Here is a 26,379-nt window from a genome sequence, read left to right on the forward strand (position 1 = left end):
AGGAGGAGCAGCGGAGAATCACCGAGTTTGTTAGGAGTATAGCGCCTTCAGTGCTCGGGTTCCGAAGCACTGGAAACGGAGAGAAGCGGGGTCAACGCGGTGGTGTCATTTAGCCACTGGCTATTATTATGTACGGTAAACAAATAATTTTAAAGTAATGTTTATAGGAATTAGCCCCATATAGGTAGTTTCAACTAGTCTGTATGCCTTTGGCTCTTTTTAAAGCACAGAAGTACCAGGCTCTTTTAGTTATTGTATTAAAGGTGTAGTGCCTATTTAATAGTATTTCCCCAGACTATACAGGCATTGAACTTTGAGCATGTTGCAGCATGCTGTAGTGTTACCTTTGCACACACGCACATTTATTTTCATGGTTCATTTCTACTCTCCATGGACGTTGAAGTCAAACGCAGTATGAGCACACTGTAGTTGACTCGGTTGTAGAAAAGCAGTAGCCTACACTGTAGTTTGCCTGTAGACCAATAGAGGGCGAACTTGCATCAGGTCCAGCTGACCGGCCCAGTGTTCCAGCCTGAAGATGACCGTGGATTTAAATATGCATTTTCCACCTGGTTTAGTTGTTAAGAGGTAAAGAGGGTGAGGTAGTTATATCAAAGTGCAAAAATGTGCTGGATTTAAAAATGATTTTTATTTTGAAATCCATTCAATGTCAACTCGTTCCATTGTTTAAATGACTAGATATACATTCATCAAACATTTACAGCATTGTTGCCAAGCCACAGTACACATTAACAACACATCCAAAGACAGCCTCTGATGTCTCTTCACATGACACTATAGCCAAAAAAAAAAAAACCCTCCTATGACTGCTTCCCCCCTGGTAACATTGTTCTGTCAGTTTTGTAAAACAAAATATAAATGTCATATCAATATTCCCGTAATCAATATTATTGTTGGGGGTTGTGTGCTGTAAGGCAGAGCACTATAAACTCCTTCCAGAGAGAAAAAAGAGAGACAGGCAAGGAAGAATAGTATCTTTCTATGTCCTGAGCTAGTTCAACAAAGGAAGACTAGGTTTCCCTGATACAAGTTAAAAAAGTCCCTTGTCAATTCAACACAAAACAGACTTTCCTAAGGGTAAACAGACACCACACATTTACACGACTTCTCCTCAGGGCTCTAGTGTTTCAACCATTTTGTGTTTGGTTTTTAAAAATCTGTCCTTTTTTTTGTTTTTCGTAAAATGAATCTTCAATAGCACTTCTGAGCCTCCGTCTTTCCATACAAACAGTAGGATAGTTTCCTAAATCTGCCGTAACACAATTTCCTGTCTGCGTGGCCCTGTTGTGTCTTAAACAAGTCTAAAAAGTCTGTGTGCACAAGTCAAGTATTTTTGTTTTTCGGAATCTCTAGTGTTTTATGGCATGGGCACACGCTAAGGCACAGGTCGTTTGTGGTTACTCCCGAAGCGTGCCTGGGAACTACAAGTCCCAGGAATCTTGCAAAGGGAAAAAAACCAAGCTGCGTTGTATGCATTGTGCATGTGGGACTGACACTCTGAGAAGATCGAGTAAAGTAAGCGGAGGCAGCTTGTAGGTCAGTAATCTACTCTTGGCATAAGAAGTGTTTGGTGAGTTAGTACAATATAGCAGCATGTGATGAGAGGAAAGTCTGACGAAAAGCGTGACAAAAAAGAAAACGGGATTATAAAACGGTACATACTGCATTTTCATTACTGCATCTTCTTTCCTATACTAGCATGTGATGTCATGCAAATTATGTATACAATTTCTCCATTTAGTCAACAGAGACTTGATGTGTAGTAAAAATGAAAATACATGTCGGTTTGTTCAACAACAGGAGGCAACTATGGATGATTTCTGATGATAGTGATGAAATTCTGAGCATAAATTACCCATTTGTTTTCAATATATGCAACCTGAGAACAGAGTATAAAAAGAGGAGACATATATTGTGTGATCAGTGCTGGGCTGTAGCTTGATTTTTTTTTTTTTTTTAAATGATAAAGGTCATAGAGGTCAAGTTTAAATCAACTGCTCAAAGTTGTGAGCCCCCCACAGCCCACGTATGCTTTCAATTTAAATCATAAGAGCTTAATTTAAGAAATAAATGTAAAAAGTGTTGAAATTAACTGAATGCACTCCATCTAAAAAATAGCAATTAACAAAAGGAATGTCCCCAATGGGATTCATATCTACGGGTATTCTTATTACCAGTTGCCCTGTTACCCTTAAGTCTATTTACACTGCACTCTTCAATCGTACCATTTCAAATACACAATTATTTGATTTAGTCATACATATATACTTTAGTATAAAAATATGATCCAATTCAATTAAAACACAAGTGTGTGGCATTTAAGCAAAAAGAACATACAGTACATAACTACATTTAGTGTAAAATCTCAAACACTATTTACCAAACGCAGGAATACGAAAGGCGGCGATCATTAGTACCTTGTATACCTCACGAGTTAAACGTTGGGGCAAGCAGTCAATGTGATCCTTTCAGCTATGTACAGTACACACTGTTTATACACTGTGATGCAATCATTAAACACAAGGTCCACTACTTGTGACTGCGTTTCAATGAATTTGTGATGATTTTAGGAGATTTTGGTTTGATAAGGAAATAGTGGGAAATGCATTTGGTCTTCATCCATCACTTTTCTCATTATATATACTGTATATATTAATAAAATCTCATCTTTACTGCATGCTTGCGTTTGCCCTGGTCTTTTGATTTTTGGGCAATCTTTAATCTCTAACCGTCAAAGTATCGGTAAAATCTATGAGACCATCACTTTATGACTTTCTTCTATGTAAAAGTACAACGCTTTTCATTTGCCATCATATAAAATGGAAACATAAGACCCCTGAATCTTAATCCGCTACATGTGTCATGAGGACCAAACAGAGCCTGTAAAATACGATGGAAGGCAGGCAGACTGACACTCGAAGGAGTAGAGACACAGCTACTAACTGAAGGAAACAAACTAATGAGATGTATGGAGGAAATTAAGAAACAGATGAATTCATTTCTGGCAAATCCCCTTTAAGTCTGCCTGTATTAAGGTTGCAATGAGGTTCAACGCGGTGTTAGATCTTAAAAACACGGGACACTAAACCGGATGGAGTGCCAAATGTTTGTGCATGTGTTTCGTGAAAAAGGCATTTATCAGAGGTCCAGTATAAAATAGTGTCATATTCATGTATTACAGGCGTGTTGGGGCTTCGGACGTGCATTGAGACGCATGTACACAGTGGATCTGTGCCTGTGATCATTTCAGTCTTGAAAAACAACATTTCTTCTGATGTCGTGTAAAAAAATACTATTGCCTGCGCAGTTTGTATACAACTAGAGTAGTAAGTGATGATAATCCATACGGACTCTTGATTGATCTTGTTGGGTAGAGAAAAGAATATGAAAGAAATGTATCATTTCCAGTATCATTACAAACACAGTATGGCTTAGAAGACTCCCAGTACAAATACATGATTACGTCCTGGAGCACCACCGTTGCATGCTGGGGAAGCTGGTGCACCGTTGTTGTTGACAGCCAGAAGCTGCCATGCTTGGAAACTGAATGATCAAAGTCTTTATGTTGCTGCCCACTGAAGTCATTTGGGTGTTGTTAGCAGTCAAGGTATATGGCTCTTTGCTCTTTGACATCAGTATAAACATTGACTTTCAAGCATACTGCTGGAGTGGTGACGATCAAGTTCACTTTCTTTCCTCATTTTAGGGCTTGTTGAGTGTCGGGGTAGAGATAACCATGGAGATCACCTAAGATAGCATTTAGTGTTTGTACCCTAGCGTTGGGTCGGATTGCATACACTGGGATCTAGACAGGGGCTCAATCAGCTCTTCATCATGTCTTTGCATACATGACTTTTTTTTTGCCAATAAAGGTTCATGCAATGGAGAGCACTGCATCAAACCAAGAACCAGGGGGTGGGGGGGTTAAGTGGTTCAACCTAGTTTATGGCGGACGTCTTCTTCTGTCCCTGTAAAAAAAAAGGAGATGACTTCCTGAGGGGCCTCTCCTGGTCATTCCTCCGGGCCCCTCAGTACATGTCTCTGTAGATCTCCTGCAGGAGTGGATGCAGCGCCGTGTCCTCAGTCTTTTTGATCTCCTGCACCAGCTGTGCGTGCTCAGTGACGAGCTGCCGGAGGTCAGCTAGTTTCTGCAGCAGCTTGGGGAAGAGGAACGCGTTGTCGGGGTGATTGGCCAGCAGATGGAGCTGCAGCACCTGCACAATGTTCTCCTGCATGCGCTCGATGCGCGCCACATTCACCAGGCCCGGGCGGTCTGCTCACAGAGGAAGCAGAAACAAACTGGAGTTAGACGCCATTTGTGTAATATGGAAGCATCTGCTTTGAGATTAAAAGTCGCCAAAAGGAGAAGGAACATAGAATATCAAATGCAGCAAATCAATAATTTCATTATGAACATTGGTTTTCCTGCATCCTCACCTCCACAGCAGATGATAGCGGCCACAAACAGAGCCAGGTCACTGTCATCCAGCTCCATCGCGTTGAACTTCATTGCGAACTGGAACTTCGGCTCCATCATGTCGCTGAAGGGCCGCCGCAGGCTCTTGAGGAATTCCCGGGTAATGAAGCCCGAACCGTACGCTACAAGAAGCCCGTCCTTGTTCATACTGGAGGCGAGCATGGCAAAGAGGGCCTCGTACACGCCATATTTCAAAAGCGTCACCTGGTCGTTGAGGTCCAGGCTCGAGAATCCGGGGACGGACTTCGCAAACTCGGTGAGCTCGGTGACGGTTTCCACCGACGTGCACTGGCAGCAGTGGAAAATCCGAACTTCCGCCTCCCTGTCCTTCAGCGTTCCCGCTGAGCCCACCATCTTCGCCACCAGCGTCTGCTCTGCCAGCTGGAGGGTGTCCATGTCGTGGATGACGAAAGGCTGTGGACAGTGGAGAGAAAAAAGACAAACTATAACGTGACACACGTGTGAGGTATGGCTAAAATGGGTTTCCAGATTTGGGGTAAGTTACATAAATAAACCAGACCTGGCTACATGAATAACTGTACTGATGGTTCACTGAAAGGAGAGTCTTAGCTCAGAGCCGTTATTACCATTTGAATATTTCTACAATGACAGGATTACTCTCCTTGACCGGACAGCTATTGCATTATGGGTCATTTAGCACTCAAAAGGGGTTTGAGATGCAAATAATGTCTCTAGAAATATAAGAACAGAGTCAGTGTTGAGACATCATGAGCCAAGGAAGTTAAGGTCAAAGACTGCTGATGTGTATTCGATTGTTCCTTCGATTTTCTTTGTATTCTTTCTGGACTGGCAGTTTGGAGTTTAGTGAACTCATTAACTTATTAGATACGTATTTTTTACATTTTAATGTAATCAAATATTATTAATCCCATATTGGTTTTGTGGTTAGCATAGTTTTTTTCCCACCACATCTGCTGTCCCTATTATTATCAAATATATTTGCCTCACTTTTGGAGTGCCTCAGTACCAATCTAGTCACTTATATTCCATCATTTCATCAAGTCTCCACTAAATACCTTGGTTTCTTCCAAGAAGACAGCCTGTCTTTTAAACATCAAGATGAGTGATGAAGATGAAGATGAGTTTTTTGAAATTGAAGCAAACTCTTCTGTCAGCAATTGATGATGGTGATATTCTACATGCATGCGACTTCATCTTCTGTTCCCTTAGCTTCATCATGTGGTAATACTGCCGTTTGTATGAGAGAGTTGGTTTTTCCTCGTATAGAAGAGAACACATTTTTCTACATATGGCCATATTGCATGAATTATCTCCTTGTCCATATTTTCTACTCATGGCAAAAATTATCAGCAGCTGCAACTCAAATTAGGTACGCTATTCTTAGAACCTGCACTGTTTTTGGACCTTCGTCTTGGTGTGAGCCACAGAGACATTTTATAAGCAATATTTTAAAAACAGGACTGAGGGGAATTTGAACACTGAATGTACTCGTCTTGACACAGAATGACAATTCTTTGATGCAATCTGTTGATTTGTTTGGTCTCTATTGATGTGAAATTGTTTATGCTATTTTTAACTTGTTGCTGATTCGTTAAGTCTTTGTTTTTGTGGGAACCTTTTACGCTGCCATCTTGGCCAGGACCCCCCTTGTAAATGAGATTTCAGAATCTAAATGGGATTATCCGGGCTAAAAAAAGAAACAATAAAGCTAAGCAGTGTCAGAGCAAAGATGGCTCACCAGGGCAAACTCGAAATGTAAAAAAAACCTCACAGTTGACAAATGATCCCTCATAAAGATGCCTACACAGGTATGTAAACTCATTGATGCCAGCATGAGCTTACATACGAGTTGACCGAGTGTTTTTCAGCTGTGTCACGGTTCCCAAAGTTACACCGTCGGATGAAGAGCACCTGCTGCACCACATCAGAGCTCCGACTCAGGAGTGTTGTGCCAAATGTGGGCTTGAGACAGTATGAGGGACACATGGTACTTCCACCTATGCACAACTCTTGATCACCAGCTAACTTATAACAATGATATAACAATCACATTGTCCTTCTGTCAGCATCTTCTTGTTCATGTCTATTTTAATAATTTCAACAAAAGAAAGTCTAGTAATATTGCACCCCTGGCTTAATTTAATTAATTAATGTATTTTTTTTTTTTACCTATAAGGGTAAAGCTGCTTGTTTTTGTTTTTTTAGGACATCCCATCAAGACTGTATGCAGTGAGATGAGACGGATGAGTCACACCTGGTGGGACATTTCCGACAACAATCCATATACGGTCATGATGGAGGATCCAGTTCTTGAAACAAGATTAGTGACTTACCGTCAAATATAACAATTGAGTTGAATATTTTCCAGCTGTCAGCTGTCTTCTTGCAACAGTATTCTATCGTATTTATCGTATTTGACTTAAAGGTTGAGCAGGTGATTCTATTCAGAAACACTTTCTGTTACATTACTTGAAATCCTTGCAACATAGATAGCAATGATGAATGAAATGCTCTGACATAAAAAAAATAATGAAAAATGTCACCAGTGGCTGTGGCAGGACTGTAAAAACCCCGTCCAATCAATCAAGTCGGGCCGGAGAATATAATTGGACGGCCTGCCTGTCTGTCAATGCTAACTTCCTGATTGTGTGCCCTCTGCCAATCACTTGTTGGGCCGTTCTGGGGGCTTTGAACACAGAGGTCTGAACGAAGGGGGCGGGACTTTTTCGGTTCAGCGTTGCGTTCAAAGTCAAAGTGTCTGTGGTTTTTCTAAATTACCTATTCTGCCTATTAAATAAGTCTAAGGTCCCGTCCATACGGAAACGTTTTTTGTTTAAGAGTATTGTGTGATGCAACACCATTAGCAAGCTGTTCACACAGACACTCTCAGGATCACATTAATGCCAAATGTCAGAATTTGCACACAGAGCTGTGGCAAATGGTACAATACGACTTTCATGGGAAGCTCCACTTTGTATAAAAGCTGCTGTGACGGAATAAATGAACATTCAACTCGGGTTGGATCAAACAATATGCGCATTTCCAACTGACTGCTCTCCAATGGCTGCAAACCCCAGACTACCCCTGACTCTAAATGGACACTTATCCTAGAAGCTTTGATCTCCAGAAGCAGTGTATGTGGGTGGGGGGGTGGGGGGGGGGGGGGGGGGGACGACTTGCACTTGGACTGACCTGACCCCTTGAACCTATTTCACACCTCCATCTATGGAATTCCCTGGACTCCCACTCACCGGCACCCTTCTTTCTGATGAAAAGAAATCAAACGAAATGGGGCTGCGAGGGGGGATGTGTTTGGTGACATTGGGTGAAGGGGGGGGGGGTTATGAAAAGAGTGCAGGCGTGGAGGGAAAAGCGGCGGTGGAGAAGTGATAGCCTCATACACTGGCTCTTTATCCAGATACAGATGTTTCCTTGTCCAGCTCGTGTGTTGGCCTGCACTACTGATTAAGCAAGTTATTTCTGTCATCGGCTGACTGCACATAATCCCTGAGGTGCAGGCTGCCAGGTCGTATTGAGACATCAGTCTGACAGAATTAGATTGAAATCACTCCAATGGGGAAGAAATAAATTAAAAGTTGCAAGACAGCATTGGCCTTGACCTGTGAGGAAATCCTGGCAACGAGAAGAGCCACGAAACACGCAATCCACACACACAGCACCTTTCACTCACCAACCCACTACTCTTAATCAACGTACAGGGGTGCTGGTCTTGCCGGTGAGAACGGTTCGAGCCTTGGCCTTGTTCATGTTGAAGTTCTTGAGGTAGGCCTCATAAATTTGCCGGGCCAGCGTCTTCTGGTCGGCTACCTGGGGGTCTTCCACCTCCCTGTCCCCCGTTACCATCTCCGCCTTCAGCTTTAGCTTCTCTGACTGGGGCATCCGACCAAAACGGATGGCTGTAAGCAAAGTAGACAGAAAGTCAGGCTAAGATTACAGAATTTGTGCCAATGTAAATCTTTCAAGTCACACATTAAAGTTACAGTGTAATACATATTGCAGAACATGCAATAAATGCAATGGAAGTATTATATTAAATATTATTATTATATGTGGCCCATTCAATAAAACACAGAGAAAAGGAGAGGACACAGAGTTCTTTATAGCAAACCCAGTTTCGGAAAAATATAAAATAGCTTGAGCTCCACAAAACCACAATAATCAATTATTCAAGATGCTGACATCTCAAAATCTATACTCGTGAAATGAATTCAAAGTCAACACATCAGCAGATATGAAAAAACATTTAATGTATCCAGAAAATATTGAATCCATCCAAACAAAGCTTGTGGCACGGTAGCAATAAAATGTTAAAAAAATAGCACCACTGGAAATGTAGACAGCTGCACTATTTCACATCTTACTGTGCTCACTGTTTTCCTGACATTTGGTGCCAAAGGCTTATTTCACTATGGATCTGAACACAATACCCACAGTATAATATGTCACAATCGGTAAAAGTCTAACTGGCTTTACTCCTGAACACTGGACCACACACACCCAAGATAAAGACATGTCCCAAACTCGATCAAAGACTTGATGTCCACCAGTGATGCTTCTTGAATCTGGCATTTCTTAATGTATATATAATATCAATTAATTACCGCTAAACCAAAGTGCAGGCCTTCATTTCAAAGTCCATAAGTTCAATTCTTCTTTTAAAGATTATGCTTTTATTCTGTCTTTAAAAAGACTTGAGCAGCAACTTGATCTGCAAACACACACACATCCACACACAAACACACAAACAATTCTAATGAAAAGACTCTGCCAAAGTCCAAAAGGTCAGAAAAACACAGAGAAGTTTGCCATATTTCAAAAACAAAAACATCACCTGACTACTTCAGTTTCCCAGATGCATGCATCCAAAATTAGTACCAAGTCATCTGTGGAATAAAAACAACACTTGGGGTGGGGTGGCCTAAAGGGGAGCCATGACCGGGTGAAAGTCTGTGGTTGCTTATTTTACCGTCAGCACTGCTCTAACACAACGCAAGTTCCTTCTGCTGCAAAAAAAATAGTGGACCCATCAAAGTTCTATACTTCAAAGCCCCAAAGACTCTTTGAATAAGAATGAAAACAGAATCAATGTCTATTCAATTATTCTAGTCTCTTCAAGGACTTTCCTTTAGAAGCCTAATAGCAGCAGTAAAATTCTGAAGGAACACAGAAGGTTACCACATATTAGAAGGTTGTTTCTCTACGAGAGGATGCCGACATCTCTCAGACGGCTTGATCCCATTTGACTAATGTGATTAGAAGTGAACTGCTTTTAACCCCTCCTCGCCAATTTGAAGTTGATGCGCGAGCGTGCACACACACGCAAAAAACACACACCGCTCTCTGAGATATCCAGCTGCACCTCTCGAGTGAATTTACAAGACAATGAAAGCATAAAAGTAGATCTGATTTCCCTGATTCCCAACGAGCTGAGGCCAGCGGACCAGGAGGGAGGAGGGATGAGATACTGATCTAGCAGACAATATGAGGGCCCATTAGATTACTGCTCACAAAGTGGACGGATCATCTAAAGCCGATAAAGCTCTGCAGCAGGCGCTTGGGCGGGAGCCAAGTCTAATTAAGATGAGAAGAAGTGAGTGATGTTAAGCTGAGCATAAGTCCATTTCCTAAGATCCAGTGTGAAGGGATGAGGCTGTGATTCGAGTGGGAAGGGGGCTAAAAAGGTGGGAGGTGGACAGTCTGTCATTCCATTATATCATCCGTTTGAACGGCCCGTTAGTGGAAGAAGCTTCCAGTCCTTAAACACCTTCTTCACCACTGTGAGACGGGTTATCACTGTTATTTGCTCACAATCCCCAGAGATGGAGATGTTATTAAGTTGCTGGAGTTGTTAAGAAACATTTAATCACACATAAGTTGTGTTATCAATCAACCCGGGTCTCCAGGGGTGTAAAAGAGGCAATGGAATTGCAGTGTGGCATCCTGTTGATACACTGTATATTAACTAAAATTGAATATGAACACTGTGTTTTACTTATATATATACTTTAATTATTTTTATGGGCAAATTTCATAAATACCAAAGAAAACGTTACAAATTGTCCCTGTTCTGAATGTGTCTGAACGTCTTCTGATCCATTTCAATAAAAGAAATAATCAGAACTGCTGAACCATTTTAGTAAGGATCATCCAGTATCTCCATATGGAACTGTGAAATCAATTTTCAATTGTTGATACAAACGGAGGGACAAAGCTCCAAAATTAGCAGTGCTGTCGTCTCTTAGATCAGGTTGCACTAGTCTCAAATCTCTTTCCTCTCCTTCTACGGTTACATTTAAGGTCATGAAACGTAATACCCTGATAGACTTATACTATAAGAGGAAGTAGAGCTGACATAAAATACAACAACGTTAACGTATCATCATGAACATCTGGGCTATGAAATAAGGAAGCCACTTAAGTCGATAACCTGATGGGGTAAAATAAAGGCCTCGGGAACCACTTGTTCACTGCCACCCGTGTGGAATATCAGCAAAGTGTGCACAAGCCATAAGTAAACCCATCGATTGCATTGACCTTTTTGATCCTTCTACTAAAAATAGCCCGACAGATCATTTGAGACACCTGCACACCCACACGGGCACACAAGTCATCTCCAAAATCGGTTTCAGAGCTCGTTTCGACCTTGAACAAGGGTCAGCGTGCGGTGTTGTATGTTGACACAAAGTAAACAACATTCACCAGAATGGCAAACTTTGACCTCAATCTTCCCATATTCCAAACAAAGACAAGCAGCACTCGGGTCAACTTCTGATGGGAGGCTTTGAAGACAAGAGATCATTCTGTGTGACAGTCAAAACTCAAACGCATTAATAATCGCAAAATATTTGGATTTTTTTTCAAAAAGAGGGAACTTTTTGTCTTACTACTGATTATTAAAATAAACTATTGTTGCAATATTATGGGAATACAATGTTTTGTCAAAATAAACAAAAATACCTAAATATTACAAAATTAAAATTGTTTGTTTTAATCGTCTCTCAAAATGATGACGTTTTCTTAATATTACAAATCTATGCTTGAAAATATTATTGCTATGAAACACAATGCAGGCCACAAAATGTATAAAAATGCAACGTGTTGCAGGTTTAAGTTATTGGATGACATCACAATATTCACAGGTGATTCATTAGCATTAAATCAACCCTTAGAATGTGCTTTCTTGATTTTTCAGGTCTGTGCAGCAAAGCCAACAGTGAATGTGCTATTAGGGGTTTCTGTGACTCTCTTAACCAAAATAGGGCTCAGTGGGTTCAACACTCACAATACGACTCCAGCACTGCAGAGGCTGCAGTGTGCACAGACAGCAATGAGTTCGTCGTAACCGACCTGGGGCCGACCTGCCCTGCAGCACTCACCGTTGTGGGACATGCCCACTGACAGGCACTTCTGGAAGCGGCAGTATTGGCACTTGTTGCGGTTCTTTTTTTGGATCTTGCAGCGACGCTGACACTTGTCATACTCCAGCTTCAGACGGATAGTCCGCCGAAAGAAACCCTGAGGGGAGAGTGGAAAAACACTGTTGAATCGTGAATACTGCTCACGCGAAGCAAACATTTAATTACAGTTGCATACTATTTTCACACGTACGATTGAGACGTGAACACCACAGAACAGATGAGTCATAAAACAAGTGAAAGAAAACAAATAAAACCTGAAATGTAACAGAAACAAGAAAAATGACCTTAATTAACTCTGCTGTCACCCCAGTTTCCCCCTGGGGATCAATAAAGGCTCATGTTCATGTATCGTGTCTGTTATGAAACCGGTTTCAGGATCCAGAACGATTTGTGTTGTTTATTCCCAGATGATTGGTGGATGACAATATCAGACACATAGTTACAACATCAGCTTCTCCTTGCTTACACAACCTTGACAAACTTTTGGCAAGGAACAGATGGACAAAGTGGCACGTCTGTTGGGTGGAGGATGGGAGACGGCCTGGGGAGTTGCTTCATAACAGATTTTGCCATACTTAATAGCAGAAATTGGCATTTTATTCCAGACTGTCACCGCGTGTGCCAAAACCCAGACACACTCAGGGAGTATGAAAGACATTGTCATAAAATAGAACATGTGACACAGACATAAGAACACGTTATGCAACTCCGGCTGCCTCTCACCCACGATCCTCATCAGATACATTCTACATATACACTCATAAAACGGGGGTGACATGAAGCTCAGGCCAAACGGGCTTCATGCCCGACGCGGCTCGTGTCCACTGTCGTAAAGGATCAGTGTATTGACAACAAAGAGGTCAGCCGCATCCTATTACTGTGATCAAATAACAGGGAGGACATGATGCACATAAGAGAGTATAATAATCTCTCTCATGTATGTGTGTGTGAAGTATTTTCTGCAAGATCGGAAAAATTCTGGTCATTTTATGGGTGAGGTCACACTTTCAAATAAGGCTTGGAATGTCATGGCAGTCCTGATGAAGCTGTTTTTTATAAATGTTTATGATATAATAAGTTAACCAATGATGTTTGTTTATCCCTTACATTAATGTGGATTGCTGCTTGTTTAGTCATAAATATTTGAATGTTGTACAGATATAACCTTGTTTTCAGAGTTCTTTAAAGGATCAGTTTGTGCCTATAATGTATTCATTTCTCCTTTACTGTCCATCATTCACACTCACTCTGCAAGTGGTAAATACAGGTGGTCACATGGTCATGTGATATTTCGACTTCACGAGTCGCAGACAACCACCCCGAAAGGTCAAGTCAAGTCAAGTCAAGTCATGTTTATTGATATAGCCCATTTCATACACATAACGGTAGCCCAATGTGCTTCACATAATCATAAAAATCACATATAAAATGTCATAAGAGGTCAAATCGATTAAAATAGTTAAAATCATTTTAATAAAAATGAAAGTATGGGAATTCACAGGGAACATAGTACACAGAAATAACAAAAGCAAAAATAAATTATTACAAAACAAATGAATAAAAACAAAACACAGCAAAAAAAACATGAAAGCTTAGACAACGGGTGCAAGAGTGGGGTACATTACAAATATTTACAGGCGGCAGACTACGGCTGGAGAGGACACGGAAAACGTTTGCTTTGTGGCGTTGCAGTGGCCCCACATGTTAAAAAGCATACCATTCAACGGAACTGGAATTTCGACTAGGCGACCGACATTGCATTTCCCCTCTCTCTCTCTCTCTCTCTCTCTCTCTCTCTCTCTCTCTCTCCTCATTCCCCGTCACCGCTCTAACCTCTCTGTCAACCTTGGAATAGTGGCTTAAAATGAAAGAAAATCAATGCTGGAGTGGCTCACGGTGACCCATTATGACAGACTTAATAGAAAAAATGCTGACCTCAGCTAATTTAGCTAATGCTGAAAAAAGGGGCTTCACCGTGACTTCGAGGGTCACTTCTGATAGATGCATTTCTAATGACCCCCTCCTAACGTTAAACAAACGCTTCTTGACTTTGGTGATAACCTGTTGTTTTACAGCAGTATGACTTCAACCTGCAAAGGTCATATTGCTTTGGCTCCTGCCCTGTGGACCCGGCAGGGCCTTTTGTCCAGCGACACACAATCACATGACGTAATCATTCAGCCACTGCACAGACTCACACTACAGTGAGTTCCTGCTCCGATGTGAATGTTTAGCATGCTAACGTGATGACGTTTTTGAATATATGCATCACTGCCTGACATTCACACACCCACTGCCATCTTGATCGTTAAATTTAGCTGCACACCCCAGCCCACAGCTACTTTCCCTACTTTCCCTGCACCGACGTAAATTCGAAAACACATGCACACACAAGTGAGCCTATCTTTGTCCCCACGGTGCCTCTTAAAACACAGCCTTGAGTTGCTCTTCAACATAACTTGGTAAACAATTAACTGAAAGATTATTGAGCAACCAGTAATAAAAGGCTGAGCCTTCTAGTTTGGATACTTTGAGAAGTTATTATTAATCTCTGGATTTCTGGCTCGGCATGCCCTACTTTTTCTCTTAAAATTGCTTAATGTGTAGTTAGGGGGCACTTTGTGATGATTGACTTGTCTATGCTAGAATGTGGGTGACTTTGGGGAGGAAGAGAATGGATACTGACAGACATATTGGCAGAGGGAGAGAACGCAGCAGGAAGTAGAACACAGTATGGCAAGAAGACGCAGAGAGACCAGCGTTGTGACATGAGATTTAATCCTCACAATAATGTCCATAAACAAGACCTGCTCAGTCACTACGCTGGTCTAGTCTTCACCAACGCCGAATGTGAAATAGAAAGAACCACTGTGTTTTTCATTACTGGTGGGACAATATATGGAAATATCAATATATCGTGATACTCCCTGCTGCGATACGTTATCGATGCACTGGTGCCAAATATCAATATCATAAAATGTAAAAAAAAAAAATCAAGGTTTTTTTTTGGGGGGGGGGGGGGGGGGGGGGGGGGGGGGTTATTAAAATACGCAGGCACTATTCCACGCATTAAGCCTGTTACCACTTTGCCTCACCAGTCACTACTTCATGACTCCTCAATATACTAAGATAAGACTGCATTGTTTTACCAATTCTGTGAACCTGACACCACAATGCAGTCAATAAACACAGTATATGATTAATTCCTGCTTTTGCCTTTTCACTCATATTTTTTCTCCTTCAGATACACAGATATCGTGATGCATATCGTAGATGATTGCATGCAATATATAGTGTATCGCAGTATCGTGATATCACCATTATCGTGGGCATAATATTGTGCTATTATTGTATCGTGAGTTACTCTGTGATTCCCACCCCTATTATTCATGTGTCTAATCTTCATCTCACCTTGCAGCCCTCGCAGGCGTGGACCCCGTAGTGGTAGCCCGAAGCGCGGTCAGCACAAACTCGACACTCCAGATTGAGTGATGACGAGGCAGATAAGAAGTCCTCCTGGCCCGCCGCCACCCCGTAAACGACCGACGACGGGCTGGATGCTGGCGTCAGGGCATCTACAAAACACAAGCACATGGGTGGTCAGACGTATCATCACACGATCACCAAATAAACACAACTGTACTGCACCAATAAGAGACTTAGTCTGCTGATATCCCACAATCCCAAATACACCATCTCACTGCCACAAATACTCATGAGAGCACCAACGCTGAAGGCAAGCTTTTGCAATTTCTGTGATGAAATCCACAAACAAATCCACATGTGCTTAGCTGTGCACAAGGCAGATCTTAATGGAGGAGAGAAAAAAGCACTAGTTTGTTTTAGAGGAAAGGCTCATTCCTGTTTCTCACGTCTACGATATCGCCACGGGCAACTGCACAATCAGTCATGAGACAATGGCTCTTATTGGCCGACACACACAGTGTGAGTGGGCGTGCACACAGACTTCAGCGCGGCCGCATGTATCATCTCCGCTGTTGTTGTCGACCTACGATCAGTCTCATGATCACTTCGAGAATGTATGCACGCTAATGTAAGAACGTTTGAATCATGTATGGAAATTGCACTCAAAATCCTGATAACATCAACATTTTTAAATGTAATTATGAATGTTTAGTAAGGATTTTGCAGTTTCTTTATGAATACATGCCTGAAAACCTCTCCCATCACACCATTCCAATATTTGAATTTGGGGAACTGCATTCAACCATTTTTGTAGTTTTTCAAAATCGGATAAGCATGCCCACTTCACACACTGAAAAAATGGGCCTCTACCTCTGTCTTAAAGGGGCCATATCATGCAAAATCAACTTTTTCATTTCTAAATTGGGTCCCTGGGGTGTCAATAGGCCGCCACAGAATCAGAACTTTTGGTCACAGGGTGAAACTGAGGGGTAAAAATGAATGTTCTGATTATTTGTCCAGATGAGTAATTTAAAGACCAGGTTTGGAGACATCAATAACAGATATCAACTTGTTGAAAAGGGAGCATTATATGGCCCCTTTAAAGGATGCATCTCTACTGTCTCACCCCCTCTGGCAAAGAACTAAAAGTACAGCTGGAGTATGTTCCATCACAGCAACTATTTATTCAGAGATATTAGCATGCGGCCTGCAGGCTTGCCACCAGCGTAACTGTGTTGGAGTAGTTTTACTGATCCTTCTCACATGTCATCAACAGTTTTCCGTTTCCACCACGTGAAGCCGTCGCGACTGGTAGAACTTGCGTGGTACACAAATAGCAAAGACGAAAGGGGTCTAAAACAATGGCACTAAGTCAAGCCACATGAGGTGGTTGAGAGATGCCAGAACGGGGGTAAGCGACATTTGGCTGCGGACCTGGAGCCGTTTTCCTGCCTGGTGTACATGTTTCAACTGGACGAGAGAAGCATGCCAGTGTTTTCTTCTGCCTCTCACCGTAACAGCAGCACACCAAAACCACCCATAAATACTAAACACCCTCTCACTGACTTTTCCATGACATCATCAAATGTTTCCCCAATGCATTCTCCCCACACTTCCCTCTCCCTTTCCCCCCCTTTACTTCCTTCTCCCTCACACACACACCCTCTCCTCCATTCTTCCATTAAATGTTTATCTTTCTGGACTATTCAATGGCTTCTTCGCTTGTTACATAATTTGGTAGGAGCATACATTTTCCAGACAGGGGGGAAAACAGCAGCAACATAGATGTTTCCTGAGAGGTGGTGCATGATGGCTGAGGAATGTGTGAATTCCTCATTGGATATGGGGCGAGGAAGAAGGGCTTGTGGTAGAAAGAGGGGTAAAAGAAGGGAGTATAGAGAATAAAAGGGGGGAGAGAGGTGCAGAAATAGGGCAATTAAATGATCAGGAAATCAGAGGCAGGAGTTTGTTCATTTTGAACATTCAGATGAAGCAAATGAGCGAGTAGTAAGAGGATATATTGAGGGTCACATGCTCTGGCAACAACAACAATGGCAAGGAGAGCACACAGATCTGCTGAAAATGGTCATTTTTGATATATATTTATGAATAGTGATTAATCATGATTAATCCACAGCTACCTTGCGATTAATCTGATTAAAATGTTTAATCGATTGACAGCCCTCATCTGAATAGATAATTTGAATTCAATTATAATAGGACTTCACCTAGAACAGTGGAACCTTCTGAGCCATTGCTGGAGGACTGGTATTCGCGGACATCAAAGGAGCTGAGGGCATCGTTGTCGATGGACTGGGAGATGTCCTGGAGCTCCTCCATGCCACCCATGAAGTCGTCATTGGCACACAGGGGGCTGCCCAGCACCGAGTCCTCCAGGGGAGAAGGGGGATGGTAGTGGCTCTCCATGTCGACCATCGCGGTGGAGGAGTGGACTGGTGGCACTCTCACTCATCAGACTATAGACAGAGGATGGGGGGGGGGGGGGGGTATGGAAACACAGACAGGCGGACAAAGGACAAGATAATTCATTATGTCTGAATTTCAAAAGGCTCAGCTTGCTAACAATGACAATACTAACATGCCGCTGTTTAGCAGGTGTAATGTTTACCATGTTCACCATCATAGTTTAGCATGTTAGAATGTGGATATTTGGTAATTAGTGATAAATACATAGACATGGGACAATATGTGACATTTCATACAACGATCATTCTGGCCAAAATAATTGCTATTCACGATAATATCCAGATAATCATCAAAATGTGCTTAGAAACCCTTTAAATGGCACTTTAACATACTGGAATCTCTCTACACTTAAGAAGCAAATACACACAGTAAGTGAAGATCCTTTCTTAGTGAAAAACAATAAAATAATCTTAAATAAGACAACCATGTCATCATAAGGTCTACCTGTATAAATAAAGCAAACATAAATAAAAAAAAAAACCGTATTGTGTATTTCTTAAATCAGGCTCTATTGTTGTTTTTAGAAGAAAATTGGATGATTCAAACTTTGCCCTAATGATCATGCATATCATACAAGTCAGGGAATCACCAAAGTGTTTATCATTCATCTGGATCATTACATCTACATCATTGTATCACTATAGATTTGAGGGATCTACTCAGGAACCATACATGATACATCAAGTGGGATCACCAAAGTCCACAGGATCCATTCTCTGGGCCAAATAAATGTCCATTACAATCATAAACGTCTAAATCTGAAAATATCATGATCACCACAGAACCATTTTGCAGTTTTTTCAGATTTTTTTCATGATTCAACACAACATAAATACATCCAGGCCTAACAAGTAGTGCAGATGCAGAGTGCGGCCATCCACACTTACAGGTGCTGCATCTTGCTATAGTGGGTCAGCAGGCAGCGAGGGAACGGAGGATGCGGGGTATCTCATGACATAACACAGGCCCCTTCACTCCAGAGCGATTCACTCTAAATACAGTAACCTTATCCATGTAAACCTCATAGTGCTGCAGAAAGAGAAAGACAGAGGACAGAGAGTGAAGCACGGGGAGATGTGTGATGATGAATGTAGGTCACTAGGTTGGCATAGGCTGTGCTGTGATAGGCTAGATCTGGGCAGACTGGCTTGTACGGTATGGGCGAGATTTTGCTGAATTGCACGGTGGTAAGTGGGAGGAGCTTTGCTGGCTAAGCTTAAGACCAGCAGAGGGAATGCACCTTACATCACACATTAGAACTTCATAGATCCGCATGTAAACTGGGTCAATCTTCAGTAAGCCTTTTCCATCAGGCCAGACTAAGAACATCAAAACGGGTGGGGAGGCGGTTGTCGGCTATACGGTCACAAAACAACAGCTGCTGGTTGTCCTCAGCCAGTCCGCACCTTTACACATGACTGCCTTTTGTTTAACCTTAACTTATCCCTGAACTGTGTAATGCACGATAGGCTATACGAAGGTTTTTGCCCTCAGTGCCCCCCTATGAGTCTATGTAAAAGATCTAACAACAGACATGAATGGTATTCCATTGACGTAACGCAGTAGGCAAATCAAAGTTAACGTGATTCTATACATCATGTGGTTGTTACCGGTGCAATATCCAGCATTCACAGCATTAATGTTGCAGCAAACAACTATTTGCAATGTAAAATAGAGAAAAGTCTACCAGAGGAGAGAATGACGTCGCTCTGTGTGTGCCGTGAGCTTCTCCTTGCTTTGTTGAGATAGCCGTTTGCTTTTAGTGCATGTTCGTGCATGCACTAAAACGCTCACCCTCCGGTTCCCCCTCAGATAGCCATCATTTGCACCATTAGTGCCGTTAGCACCGTTAGCTGCGAGCCGCCGGTTTAGCAGTCACAATTAAGAGGCAATCAAACTTCTCCCAACCGCGTATGAAGCACTTAATAATATCAATAATAAAAGTTAACTGAAATATAACTGATATATAATATAACTAAAAATGTTTAATAACAACATCAACAACAAGTCCCAGCCAAAACCCAATCATCTGGTATACTATGGAGGGATATGGATGGGCCAAAAGCCATCCTTTAGAACACACTGTCTAATACGACTCTGGATCTGTTGTTTACCATTTACATGGCATACAACATCCTTAAGGTTGAGGGCCAGAGCCAGTGTCAGCACTTTTTTACTGAAGTAGTCAATGTTTTCATATTCAATTCAAAACAATGCAATAAACAAAATTGTAAACAACAAGCAACGTAACTGAATTTAACAGAAAAGACCCCAAAGATTCCCTCTTGAGAGAAGAGTAAAGAAGCCTGGTGTTTGAGTGGGCGACTTTACTGAGCTATACTCACTCATCAGTACACTTGGCACTGTGAATGCAGGCAGTGTTCGCTCATTCAGCCTCTTGCTCCAGACCCGAGGTCTTCCTTTAGAGGACATCCTGTTTCATACTCTCACTTCTCTCAGCACTGTCTCATTAGAATACCGTTTCAAGGGGGTACATTTTTAAGAAGAAGAAATTTGGATTAACAGACTATCAACTCTTTTCTGCGTCAACACCTACCCACTGCATGCATGACTTTCTATTTAAATAACATAGATGACACAAGGTCCTTTCTGAACACATGACCCCCTACCAGCAGCTACGAAATAGACCAAACTAACCTCATGTTGCCACCAACATACAACATGACAGTGTAGAGTAAACACACAGAGCCGCTTAGCAGATCTAAGCCTTGTGGATTGAGACAGAGGAAGAGAGAGAGAGAGACAGAGACGCGGGGAGGTGGAGGTGAATGTCAGTTAAGTGGCATTACAGGGTTTTTATCAGCGACGTGTGAGACAGAATGAGCGAGTGAGGGAGACAGAGAAAACAGTGGAAACTACGGTAACAGCGAGCCTTTGTCTTTTAGTTCAAGACCTCTCTTGTGCTCAGTCAACCAAGCCTGCTGAGGGCACCGCGTACACCGAGGGAAAGATGAGCAAGGTCATCATGTGTTTGTGTGGGTTAGGGTTAGAGTAGGGTTGGAGGGCCAAAAGGGGAGGTGGTGGGGGAGGTTGCACTGACAAAAGACTACAAACCAAGAGCCACGAGGTCACCATGACGATGCCATGGCAATGCAGGCCCGCAGACCGCGCTTTGAAACCAGCGGCGGAGTATGGACAGCTACAACCAACAGCTACAACCAACTACCACTGGAATTCAGTCTCTCGTCATCAAACTCATTATATCCCAGTACAGGCTTAAGTATTAGCAAATCTGTACCAGTGATCACAGATGTGGAGGGGCATACATCCATACTGATGGATTTCTGCACAGTTGCCGAGCATGTTGTCCCCAGCCCCCCATGTTAACGCTCATCCATCACAGAGAAGACCCACATTAGACAGACAGGCCATGGAGCTGCTTGTAAGCTCCGGCTGAGACGGATAAACAAGCTCTGAATGAGACCTAGGCATGTTCTGCTCTCCCAACTGGAGAGGACATAGAACAGCATGAAGTTAGCCAGTGTGGTTCTCTGAGATTTTCGAGAAAACGATCTATCCATCCCCTGAACTGTTGAGCTGACAATCTTAGCGCTGATATCCATCCTTTGAGGACTAGTGTGCTTCACGTTATCTGATCCCGCGGCATCTCTACATTCAAACACTGCCGATAACTTAAAGCTATAATTACACATCCTGCATTACCAACTATTGTCTCTGGGGTATCCAATGAAGCTCTATGCTTTCCGAACCCATCAACGGCAAGGACAACAGGCAGCGAAGAGTGTGATGACAAGAAACACAGATAAAGTTGGCAGCAGACCAACACATGAGAGGTGTGTACGGGCTTGTCTCGCCAAAGTATGGAGAAAAAAAAACACTGTCCTCCTTTCAGTTCAGGAGAACATACTGTGAAAGGAGAGAGATAAACGGCTCACATGCTATGTGTGTGTGTGTGTGTGTGTGTGTGAGCAGACCTCATGTTAATGTTTAATCCACCCACCCTGTGGCCTGAGTGCTAACAGGCCTGTCAGAAGAAGGGCCCCAGGGGACATAACGGTGGTCTTAGAGCAGGAATATGGGCTGATGGGCCGATCCGCCGGCTCCGCCTGTCCATTTGCTTGAAGAGTTCTCTCCGTGAACCGTGTCTGGACTGTGCCCGCAGTGTAAACACTCAACTGAACCCTTATCACTCAGGGCTGATACCTTGGTCGGCGCCCTCTTATCGTTATGGAGATTGACCAAAGTACAAGGGAAGTGATTGACATTGGATTTTAGCTGTAGTCTGCGACAGATGAGCCGTATAATGGCTAACAGTTCAGTGGTTATGTTATCAACTCACTTAGCTCGTCATTTCAGGGTCAATGACAGCACATGGCACATTCTGCCTGCCATTTTTAGACTTGAAAAGGTCCAAGCTGTTGTGTTTACAAAGTTATTCCATAATGTCAATCATGAGTACTTTACACGTGCACGCTATAAAAAGGTTTTATATTTTTGGATGCACTGTATTAATCTCACATTTTCCAGACTTCAATAGTTTCCCACTCATTTTTGTACATAATTAAAAACTATTAGGAAGCTTGCTGGAGTTGTTCCATCCATCATTATAAACATTCAACCTGCATTAGGCTTTGACATTAGTATGTAATTGTTATGGGTTAATGCAGTTTCAGTTTAAGTGCAGATTCATTTAAAACGTATGCATGCATATATTAGCTAATTTTGACAAAAACTTGATGTGAAGGATTACACAAATCAAGCCAGTTTCAAGGGTTTGCTAAGAGGTCCCACATCATGAAAATGGCAGCTTGGAACAGGATGCTGTTGTTTTACTCAACATGTCATATTTCTTCTAACTACTTGAGTTATTTATTCCACTCATAGGGGATACTTGCATGTTTTTCAACAAATTCATTTTTAACTGGAGAGAACTTGAGATTTTTATGAATGTTACTCAAGATGAGTGCTTTCTTTGGCATTTTAAATTCCCTGCCGCTGCATCAAGTTGAGAAATAAAACAGCAGGTTGCATAAGCCCCAGTAGACTGACCTCTGCATTGACAGTGTATCCATTGTGAAAAGTAATATTTAAATATGTGCACACGCACACAGGACGGAGCCAATCAAATCTGACCATAAAACACAGCGGAAGGTGCAAAGTGACAGTGTATTGTGGAAAGTGTGTGTGTGTGTGTGTGTGTGTGTGTGTGTGTGTGGACTCACAACAGGCAAATGAAAATGTATGGTGACCACTTTGTGTAGCGAGTCATTAAACGTGGTTGTCAGTTTGGGAGAACATAGAATACGTCAAATATCTGAAATCAGTCAAATGGCCTGTTGTTGGGACCTTTAATAAAGATAGCCATTTCGTGATAACTTGCGTTTAATCTTTCATCTATATTTTGTGGCACGTTTTCTTTGAGCACGTTTTATTTCTAAATACTTGCATTTCTGTACTTCCACAGCATGTTTAATTTGACCAGCTGCCATTCTCTCCAAATGTTTTGTTTCTCACAAGGCTGCGCACATTGTGCTGTCGTACTCTGATCGGAAGATCGGCGGTTCGAATCCGGGCTCCTCTTGGTATATGAATGAGTTAGATAATATAACATCCTGATGTGATACATTAAATATATATATATATATATATACCTGTGTTTTCTAATTTTGATTGAGTCTGATGTGTCAGCAACAGTGAGCTCATGTGGAGGAACAACACAGCTGCTGTGTAACCTTGGCCTGCACTATAGCTCCAGCTTAACTAACTTCCCCAGTGTGTTAGATGTATTTACAGCTGGACAAATGGCAGACTCGACCCTCACTGTTCGCAGCTGCTAAAAGTCGCCCATTGCTAAAAAACACTGTCCTTAAGCAACACCTCCATTGGTTGCCAAACGCTGGCTCCTGGCTGTCACTTTTGTGCTCATTTCCAAATCAGTCACAAGGATCATGCAGGCCACCATTACAAAGTCCCCTGCAGTACATCCAAATTGCACATTTCAGCGGGTGACAGATGTAGAGCTGGGGTGACCGCAAGCAGCACTTACATATATTTTAATGGGCCAACAACTACATGAAGTACCTTTAAAGTGTCTGTATTGTCTGTACGAGTATCCCTTTTTTTTACGATCTATGCCCTCTTTGCTCTGGGTGTATTGTGCAGAATTGTACAATATTGTGGAACAGAGGTGTAACGTTCAGTGAGACTAAATGCTCCAAAATGGCACTGCACAACAGTCCAATAATAATGTGTAGTGCAGCTTATAGTGCCATGTAGCTATAAAAGTACTTTGTAATGGATATATGTACATTATGTCATCATATATGTACATATTTTAATTCTATATTGGCATTTCTAAATCCCAATTTCACAACATAACATTAAATAAATAGGAAGATTTTTATTTGCTTATTATAGTTTGTATTCTTGTTAATGTGTATTTTTGGACATACCGGTATTTCAATTTTTAGAAGAAATATAGCTTGGGATCAAATAATTTCAGGGACCCCCTGCAGAAACTCTGCAGACCCCCTAGGAGTCACGGACCCCCTGTTGAAGATCTGGGTTTAGAATATAAGAAGACTGCAATGTTTAGCATTTTCCATTGATGCAATGCATCTGATGTGTCTCCATAACTTATATGCAAGCGCTTGCAATCAGAGTGGAGGAAATTCCAGTGCTCGGACGTTTCTTGGCTTGAATACAAGTGGGCTCCACACACCATCAGTGCAGTCGTATTTAGGGAGGTACACGTTCCCCGCCAGGAATAAAAAGAAATGTTTCACGTGATCGGCACAATCGACACATATCCCGGCTTACCAACGAGAAGGGAATGTTCAAGTGACTGCACTGTTCTACCAGTTGCTATGTCCACGGAGGCTCTGCCAAGATTAAACCCCCGACCCGACGCGACCCCCACACACGCACGTGCACACACACACGCACACACACACACGCACACACACACGGTCACACAGGGTCACCAGGACTGCCAACAAAGCTCTGTAAACTTCCACTGACCACCTTGAGCGCATGTGCTGCCAAGAAATGTAAAACATGTTAAATGCTGGGAGTTGATCGAAGAGGAGTGTGCACAGTATTTCAGGGGGCTCTTTTAATGCTTAGCTAGGTGTAGCTAGGGTTTGAAATGATCAAGTCAATCACAAAACCTTTGCTGGCTCCAGCTTATACTGTACAATTAACATGTTTGGATTGTGGACAAAACAAGAATTTGACATCTGGCAAGTTCTGATGGGCATTTTTCTCTATTTTCTGAAATAAAAACAACTTAACATAACAACCTACAGATTCATTCACAAGGAAAATATCAATATATATTCTCTCCTAATAAAGCTGCAGAAAGGGCAGTCAGCTTTCTTCAAACCTTCATCTTTGCCAAAAACAATTGTGCCTGAGGCGTCTTCAAGATCCCCCCAACAAAAGAAAAACAAATGTGTTCAGAGAGTTACTGCATTACTGGAAAACAATATAATGTTTTGTGCCAGAGTGCAGAAATCACCAAATTTGAGATGAGAACAATATGACGCTGGAAGCATTTATCTCTGCTCAGACAGCTGTGTGTATCTTATTACATTTTCCAGCGTGACACTGGAGTCCTGAGTTCCCCCTTTCTGGCTGCCAAGACAGCATACGTGTTTGTGGGGAGGCACGCGGCACACAGGCCTGGTGACGGAGCAAAAACTAGTTTGCTACCGTATCACAGAATATAACAAAACACACACACACACATGGTTATGTTGCTTGACCTATCATGTCACGGTCCATTTCCATGCTACTGTTAACGACCTGTGTTACCCCAAAACCGACACCAGATCAGACGAATAGACAAGGATTAAGGTGTTTCTGTCTTAAAGAGAGTTTCCTTGGTAATAGAATCAGAGTGGGAGAGTAGATAAGGGCAGGTCTTCGATGAGGCTCTCTAGTCGGTCTTAGACAAACAGGAAGAGATGTGACACAGGATTTGAGAAGGTTAAGGTTGAGGGGGGGGGGGGGTGAGAAAGACATTTTTTCAAGAGACCTGTTAAATCCTCCTGTCCATTCGTCTGGTGGTTCAACATACAGCTTACATACAGAAACCCTCGCCAGTCAATCTCCCGTCCAGAGCTGCTTATTGTAAGTCTGGCTGGAAGGCATCAATCCTATTCCACCCAGAGGGACTTTACCTAAATGAAGGCTCAAAGGGGAATAGATCTGGCTCAGATGAAGGACAAACCTGGGTGATAGAGGACACAAGATGCAACCCCCCCCACCAAAAACAAAACAGACCATCTGACTGATGACAAACAGCCAGAAAGACCATGGACTGAATATTAAAGTAAAAAAAAATGCATTCTTCTGACAAAGAGGGTGGAATCGGATCCGGGGAAGTCTTGTATAAACCAACACATCCATGAGTTCTTTAACTTGTCAAACACCAAAACACAAGTCAGCTGGGGGATTTTACAATGGTAGAACGTCATCACAGCAGCAATCGTTTTATCCTCCAATGACTCTCAAGCAAAACGGTAGAATTACATTGTTGCCGATACAAAAAGCATCTGCAAA

General features: G+C 42.2%; 1 protein-coding gene across 2 annotated transcripts in view; it reads right to left on the reverse strand.

The window, feature by feature from the left end:
* Nucleotides 1–584: 584 nt before the first annotated feature.
* Nucleotides 585–26,379, reverse strand: part of pparab (peroxisome proliferator-activated receptor alpha b) — a 29,996-nt gene continuing 4,201 nt past the window's right edge. The window contains exons 1-7 of one of the 2 annotated variants that reach the window (XM_084018012.1): nt 21,521–21,606; nt 17,574–17,822; nt 15,331–15,494; nt 11,878–12,016; nt 8,198–8,397; nt 4,459–4,912; nt 585–4,294 (exon numbers count right to left, since the gene is read on the reverse strand). In XM_084018012.1, coding sequence (XP_083874138.1) covers nt 4,050–4,294; nt 4,459–4,912; nt 8,198–8,397; nt 11,878–12,016; nt 15,331–15,494; nt 17,574–17,781 — 1,410 coding nt within the window. In that variant the 5' untranslated portion in view covers nt 17,782–17,822; nt 21,521–21,606 and the 3' untranslated portion in view covers nt 585–4,049. Of the gene's footprint in view, nt 4,295–4,458; nt 4,913–8,197; nt 8,398–11,877; nt 12,017–15,330; nt 15,495–17,573; nt 17,823–21,520; nt 21,607–26,379 lie in introns of those variants that run through there. The other variant, XM_084018013.1, reaches the window with a different exon arrangement.

Source organism: Eutrigla gurnardus (assembly GCF_963514095.1).
Source record: "Eutrigla gurnardus genome assembly, chromosome: 9".
Taxonomy (NCBI): Eukaryota; Metazoa; Chordata; class Actinopteri; order Perciformes; family Triglidae; genus Eutrigla; species Eutrigla gurnardus.